Below are 7,810 nucleotides of genomic sequence, written 5' to 3' on the forward strand. Positions count from 1 at the left end.
CAGGCACTAAAAGGTTTGTACTGCTGGAGGTGTCTGTTGAGATTGTATCATGAATCTGTACCACGTCATTTCATCAAGCTTGAGAAGAAGGCACCACAGTCTCACCACAGGCAGTAACTTGACTACGCCAGCACCTCAGCCAAGTACCTTCGCTTTTTTTTTTTTTCTTACGACACACCTACAATTAAGAAGGTGCATCTCACATCCTTTCATTCCTACCAAGCTTTCCGTCTTCCTCTCCTGAGCACCAATGAAAAAACACATTAATTGGAGAAGGTATAAAACGAAACTTGCAAGTTTGTCTCCAGGTCTTCCTGTGGTGTGGAAAATAAGGATCTACGTACCTAACAGAAACACACTCGGTAATCAATCGGTATTGCCAAGTCAATAAGAAGGTTCGATTGATTATGTAAGAGAATTGGGTAGGGATGATCGGTGGATGTTGGTATATATTTTTTTTGTGTGTGTGTTTTATACTGGGACGGCCACGTGTAGAGCTAGTTTTTTTTTTTTTCCGCTCCTTACGTTCATAAGGATACACAAGGACTCAGCCTTCTCTCTCCATTACAACCTTCATCAGCAATACGAAAAGCAATCTTCATGTCACTTTTGCCATCGCCACTCTTGTCACTAAAAAGTCGCACTGAAGAGTCATAATTGCCAAGTATCGATCAGAGACCGAGGATCAATCACTACAGGAACCATGCTGGCCTGAAGGCTCCCATAAGAATAATTTTCAAGGCCACAAAGATTACTGATCAGGTTATCATGGATGTTTTTACCACTGGTGATGCAGAATCCTTGCTAATTATTACTAGAATCATTACACACACGCACACACATACACACAGATCCGTGGAAAAAGAAAATATATCAGGTCTTGCCACAAAAGTCACACGCCTCCCTTCACTGTCCTCCGTGTATCCCTGTCGGTGCGGGGAAATGTGAAAGAACAGCCTTTTCTTTCCTTACAAATCGGCACTGAGATCGGAGGGCGTGATCCGCTACCTGCTGCGGACATTCCCCTGCTCTTCTGACATTAAGGGAAAAAAAAAGGATCTTCGAAGATGGACTCCACTTCACATTCACTTCCAGGCTATGAAGGATTCTTGTTCATTCTTTTTTTTTATCTGCGATGGCAATTAGACACAGTGATGCAAATGGCAAATATACAAGTATCAGTCCCTTTGTGATTTCTGTATCTTCATCCCTCGCCTGCACTCGCTCCTCAGCTGGTGGGAGTGGATGCTCTCCCCACAGGCCGCCGCCTCGTCCGCTCACTGACAGATCTATTTCGGGAATATCGCTGCAGACTCGTCCTATCAAGACGTCGACTTCTCTGGGCACCAGCTGGCGAAAGAAGGCCGGGGATCTCACGGAGCAGGACTCAGGGTCGTGAGGGATGAAGGCTGGTCATGGAGCACTGAGATGGGGTAACACACCGCAAGAAAGGACACCGCAGTAGGAAGGCAGAAGTCCTGCCCACTTGTAGACGCCTCAGCTCCTCACGTGAGAAATATTCAGTGCCCCGTGAAAGTCTTTGTTCTTGGAGTCTTCCGGTTTTTTTTTTTTTTTTTTTAAGTGAGCCATGCAGTGCACTTGGGCAGATCCATTGCGTGTGTCGTGAACAGAGGAGACAGTTTCCAAAGAAGTTCATTGGGGCAGCTCAGCACTCCGCCACCAGCACAAATGTCAGGCTCACGTCTCTCAAAGCCAATAAAATGCCTGATTTCAGTTTCTCAAAACATCCGGAAAGACAAAGAGCGAAGGAGAACAGTTTCTATTTAAGGAAGTTCCTTTGACATTAGAGAACATTATTCTGGCGTTTCCTGGACGTCCTCCCATCGCCAAGAGTCTTATCCTGGGTTCAAGCACTTGTTGATTTGTCCTTGAGTGGAGGCTTCTTCGCGCATCATGTGTCTGGCGATGCACCACCACCGCCACGCCACCTCTGCCACACAAACATTTTCACCACCCAGTCTTCCACCACCATTCATGCACATCATTTTGATTCTACGCTGAATTTTCCGGGGCGCACAATGCAGACTACCATGACATTATGGAAATGTCACGTCATCACGTAGAGCTTTTCTGGCCTCACGTAGGAGTATTATTATTATTATTATTATTATCATTATTATTATTACTGTTATTATTATTATTATTATTATTATTATTATTATTATTGTTATTATTATTATTATTATTATTATTATTATTATTATTATTATTATTATTAATATTATTATTATTATTATTATTATTATTATTATTATTATTATTATTATTATTATCATTATAACTGTCATGACGTGCATCTCAGACCTAATTGGGGAAGTCACATGCGTCTAATGCAAAGAGGAACATTCGTGGGTGAGTCTTCCGCTTGTGTTGTGTCACGCAAACGTATCCTTGACTTAGTTAGACGCTGGATCGTTGTTCTTTTATTTACGATCGTCATTATTTCCACCCATACGTTCCAGAGAACCAAAACTTATCAAATTATCCTGTGAGTGTCCTGTTCTTTGAGCAACGTACGGTTCCCCGGGGGTTACATGTCCATGGTTTGGGGCTGGCACTGTCCTAACGCAGGAGCGGGTTGTCCTGACGCGGGTCCGGCGTGAGAGTGGTGGCGTCACCGCGGGTATATAAGTGGCGCGCAACGGCAACTCAGCTCAGTGCGCGGTCAGACTGGGAAACAACATGGCCAGGTTACGCGTGGCGGTGGTCCTTGGCCTCCTGGGCATTGGTAAGTTACTGACGTCGTAAGTGAAATAATCATAAGTGCAAATCGAGTTAGTCAAGTGCAGAGTGATGCTGTGCTTGCCCCGTGTGTCGCCCGCCTGTGCCCTGCTGGTGTCTTCGCCGTGCGAGGCAGAGTGAGCTTTTATCTATTGTCTCTCACCCGAGGCTCTGCGCTCCCCCTCAGCCTCTCAGCCTCACCCTGGGCACGCTGGGCGGAGTAGCCCAGAGTATTCCTGTAGAGGCCCGTCCCCGCGGCCTGGCCCGCGAGTGGACGAGCTGAGATCACTATCTTACAAGCGTCCGAGTCTCCCCGGGCTGGACGTCTTGTCTCTTCTCTGCCCGTGCGTTGTGTTGTTGCCTTAAAGTTATAACATATTTTGCACGAAGTCGCGGGTTCCGTGCCGCACGTTTGAGAAAATCCTTTGTATAAATCCTGAGTGAGTCACGTCTGGTATCTATATAGTTGCTCATCCACGCCTGCTGTCTTTCCTTTGTCCTCCCTGATCGGCAAATATCACCAGTTACTTTTATTACGTTGGAGAACATTTTCTGTGATCAAGGCTGAAGAAATTCGTCGCTGTGCACGTCACACACTTGAGCAACTTAACCTCCTTCCCTTCCCCTTCCCCTCCTCCTTCTCCTCCTCCTCTTCCTCTCCTGACAAAGGAAGGCAATTCTTGCGAAGGAGAGGCGAAGCTGTGTTAAGGGGAAAATGGCGATTACTGGGCCGGGAAAAAAAAAAAAAAACCCGTGTAAATTTCTCCCTTCAGACAATGTACCACTTCACGGATGGAAGACTTTCCTTTGTAAAAAAAAAAATATATATATATACTGAAAACCACAATTTACGGTGGCGGCAGAAACCTGAAGTTAATCTGAGAACGTTGAACTCATTTATATTTTTTTCTAATAGTTAAGATACAGATTTCTTTCGCCAGTGAATTCTAAGAGTGTGTTCCTCGCTTGTAATGCTTAACTCTACCTACGTGAGTCGTTCTGAGAGGCTGTGGTCTGGCGGCTGTCTCTCTCTGGCCAGAATTTAAAGAAAGCGTCCATTGGCAAAGTTACGTAATGCGTGTAAAATGCAATACTCATCATGAACGATTTACTCTTGTGCTTCGTACTTGGCAGGGGAGACGCGACATAAAGTAACATAGAGAGAGGGAACAGTTGTAGAAGTTAGAGAAAGGAGGTTACATACACTCTTACATACACACAGGCTACCCCTCAAAACCCTGTTAGAGCCAGTCCTCCTCCTCCTCCTCCTCCTCCTCCTCCTCCTCCACCATCTCCCTTTCTCCCTCCCTTCGTTTCCAGTCGACTCAGAACTCCTCTCACTCTCACTTTTACCTCCCTCTCCTGACCTGCTTTCCTCCCGCCCCCTGACTCCCTCCACGTACTCCCTCTCCACTCCCTCCAGCCCCCTTCTCCTACTCTCTCTCTCTCTCTCTCTCTCTCTCTCTCTCTCTCTCTCTCTCTCTCTCTCTCTCTCTCTCTCTCTCTCTCTCTGAACAAAGACTTCTCTAGTCCCTCCCTCCACCTTCAGGAGCTAATCAAGTCCTCCCACAGGGCAGGGCGTGGGGCCCTTGGATGTTCCTTCAGAAGTTTTTGTCGAGGGGCTGTGGCGGAGGAAGAGAGGGTGGGAGTGGCTGGTTGTGGAAGAGTCTAGAAAGGAGGCAGAGAGAGGCAGGGAGAGGCAGGGGGGAAGATACAGGCAGGTGCGGTTTGGAGGCAGGGGAGGGTCCAGGAGTGTGGTGAGGTGGTGAGGGTGGCGCTCGAAGGCAGGCAGGCGGGCAGACAGAGAGGCAAGCAGGCAGGGAGGTAAAGGGAAGTGCGTACATGTCCATTTGAATGCAGAGTTTGATTTTATGATGTGGTTTGGTGGTGGTGGTGGTGGTGGTGGTGGTGGTGATAGTTTTTAATGCTGCAGGTGACGTAATGGAGGAGGAGGAGGAAGAAGAAGAAGGGCAAGTCAGGCTGTATCTACCTTTTTTTTTTTTTTTTTTATAGAGTGTCAAGTAATGGTGGTTGTGGTGGTGATGGTTGTGGTGGTGGCGGTGGTGATGGTTGTGGTGGTGGCGGTGGTGATAGTGGTAGCAGTAGGATCAGGGGGAAAAAAACTTCCTCACATTAGACACTACTTCTTGTACTACCTAGTGCCGATGACCTAAATTCTACTAGTACACAATGCTAGTAAACACAAACTAAACTTTCAACACTGCTTGTCTTTTGAATACTGAAAATTTTCAACCGACTTTTATCTGTGTTCATTACTGATAATATTAAAGGGAATAATACGAAAAAAAAAGTAAAAAAAAATATAGAGAGAGAGACAGAGAAGGATTATATGAAAACAGACGAAGAGATGAGAGAGAGGAACAGTAGGGAAAGTATACAGAGATAAAGAAAGGAAAGGAAGAGGTATTAGATGAAAAACACAGGAAGATATGAGAGAGAGAGAGAGAGAGAGAGAGAGAGAGAGAGAGAGAGAGAGAGAGAGAAAGGAACAGTAGGGAAAGTAGAGAGAGAGGTAAAGAAGGGAAAGGAAGAAGCATTAGATGAAAAACAACCCAGCGAGTGAGAGGGAAGAGCGGCGGGCGGGTGGTGGAGGAGTTGGAGAGAAAAGCGTGGAGGGAAAACCTAAAGCCGTCACTCGCTCGTTCCCTGTTTGGCTTTCTCGAACAGATGCACCGCTCCACACACCTGGCGGCGCCTGGTGCTCGCCTCACGCCGCCCACCAGCCACCCTCCCTCCCCTCCCCCGCCTCCACCACTTCCCTTTCCTCACTTATAAGCCAAGGAAACACTTAACGTACACTTACACACACACACACACACACACACACACACACACACACACACACACACACACACATTACACAAGAAACAGTCATGCCCCGAGGAACACACAGTTACTCCTCGAAGGTCAGCCAGCGGTGCCGGTGATCACAGAGGCTGAAGAAACACGCCCTCCCTCTCTCCCTCTCCCTCTCTCCCTCTCCCTCTCTCTCTCTCTCTCTCTCTCTCTCTCTCTCTCTCTCTCTCTCTCTCTCACCTCGACTCCCTCCCGTTCAGGTTATTCAGGTTATGTAAAAGTCACCATTACCCTTTTGATTCAATTTCATCCCTCCACTAAACCGATTGGAACCTTATGACTTCTTCTGCCTCCGGATCCCCTTTTGTAACTGTCCTGCTTGTTTTGTTTTTTTGTTTTGTTTTTTTTCCCTCCACTTACTTCATCTCCTCCCCACTTCCTTCATGCCCTTGGTGCGTCCTTACCTTCAGTCCCTGCGTCCTTAGCTTCGCGGTGACGATTAGCATGCGAGTCTGCGCCGTACGGGACTTTCACTAGCGGGGTGGAGGTACACGTGGGGGCCTCTAGTCTCCCAGGTGTTATGACTGGGCCAGGGTACTGCAACGAGGGAGATAGATAAGAATTAGATGCTTATTTGTATTCATCACTTGTCTCGCATCGTCACCGTCACAGCAACGAAAGGAGAAGTATCAATATTAGACATAGTAGTATTCCCTGTTGGTCTTCTACCGTCACCGTCACATTTAATAACAAAAGGGGACGCTGCGTTACGACAGGGCGCACTTACAACATTTTCTTGACTCACGTTCGGGTGTTGAGTCTACCGAGGTTCTATTTCATGTTATTACTCGTGTCCTTCCCTTCCCTTCCCTTCCCTTCCCTTCCTGTTCTCCCGCCACGCCACGCCCTTCACTCCCATTATCTCACACTTCTTGATGCGCTTCTCTCATGTCTCTGTTCTTTTGCTTGCTGTTTCTTCTTGCCTTAACCTTCCTCTCTTCCTCGTTTCCAATTCCTCCCTCCCTTCCTCCCTCCCTCACTCGTTTCTTTCCTCTGTATCTCCTCCTCCTTTTTTTTCGGCTTAATATATTATCTTCTCACTCCTCACTTTCTTAATCATCCTTCTCTCTCTCTTTCCTTAATCTAAACGAATCTTCCTTCCCATCCTCTTATTTCTGTAGCATTAATATCTCTACTCCTTTTTCCACATTCCTCTTTCCAATCGTACTAATCCTAAGTTGTTTGTTCTCTCTCCCTTGTAATACTCAGGTAATGCTCCCTATTCCTTTCTCCCTCTTTCTTTAATAGATTTAAACAAACCTTTCCCACTCTCTCTCTCTCTCTCTCTCTCTCTCTCTCTCTCTCTCTCTCTCTCTCTCTCTCTCTCTCTCTCTCTCTCTCTCTCTCTCTCTTGTTTTTCTTCCCCGTTTTTCTTTCCTGTTCTTTTGATATTAAGCCTTTTCTTGTCCCTCCCATCTAAACCTATGCAAATATTCCCCCTTCCTCCCTTTCTTCCTTACTCTTCCTCCACTTAACCCAACCAAACAAGTCTTTCTGATTCTCTCACTGTTGTACCTTCATAACTGTCCTCTTCCCTGCCTTCCTCCTAAGCCATTCATTCTCCATCCCTATCTAAACCTAAGTTAATGTTCCCCCTTCCTCTCTCCCCTCCTACAGTTGCTGCCCAGGACGAACAAGCGCAGGATGAGTTGACCAAACTGCTCTGCTCCGAGAAGGGCCCAGGAGAATGGTTCCGGCTGGGGACGAGTGACTGCAGGAACGTGATTCAGTGTACAGAAGCCGTGAGTGTTCCTCTTGTATGGTCTTATAGTTTGGGTAAAGTGGAGGATGTAGGCTGTATGGGGATGTAGGTATGTGTGTGTGTGTGTGTGTGTGTGTGTGTGTGTCTGTGTGTTGGCCTATCTCTGTCTCTCTACCTCTTTCTCTTCCTCTCATCTTTGCATCCCGCTCCTTCGTGTATTCCTCTCTCTCTCTCTCTCTCTCTCTCTCTCTCTCCTCCTCTCTCTCTCTCTCTCCTCTCTCTCTCTCTCTCCTCTCTCTCTCTCTCTCTCTCTCTCTCTCTCCTCTCTCTCTCTCTCTCTCTCTCTCTCTCTCTTGCCTCAACGTTTAAAGGTCACTTGCACCACCCGTCTGCCTCGCCTTCTCTCACTCCCTCTCTCTTCCCCAAACCACCCCTCATCTTCTCCCTCTCTCTCTCTCTCTCTCTCTCTCTCTCTCTCTCTCTCTCTCT

At 47.0% G+C, this 7,810-nt stretch overlaps 1 protein-coding gene across 1 annotated transcript in view; it reads left to right on the forward strand.

Moving 5' to 3' along the window:
- The first annotated feature begins 2,589 nt into the window (after nt 1-2,589).
- The window catches only part of LOC135115757 (chitin deacetylase 1-like), a 12,569-nt gene continuing 7,348 nt past the window's right edge, over nt 2,590-7,810 (forward strand). Inside the window, exons 1-2 of the mRNA XM_064032733.1 lie at nt 2,590-2,749; nt 7,237-7,361. Of these exons, the coding sequence (XP_063888803.1) occupies nt 2,704-2,749; nt 7,237-7,361 (171 nt within the window). The 5' untranslated portion in view covers nt 2,590-2,703. The remainder of the gene's footprint in view (nt 2,750-7,236; nt 7,362-7,810) is intronic.

The sequence above is a fragment of the Scylla paramamosain genome, chromosome 3 (assembly GCF_035594125.1).
Source record: "Scylla paramamosain isolate STU-SP2022 chromosome 3, ASM3559412v1, whole genome shotgun sequence".
Classification (NCBI taxonomy): domain Eukaryota; kingdom Metazoa; phylum Arthropoda; class Malacostraca; order Decapoda; family Portunidae; genus Scylla; species Scylla paramamosain.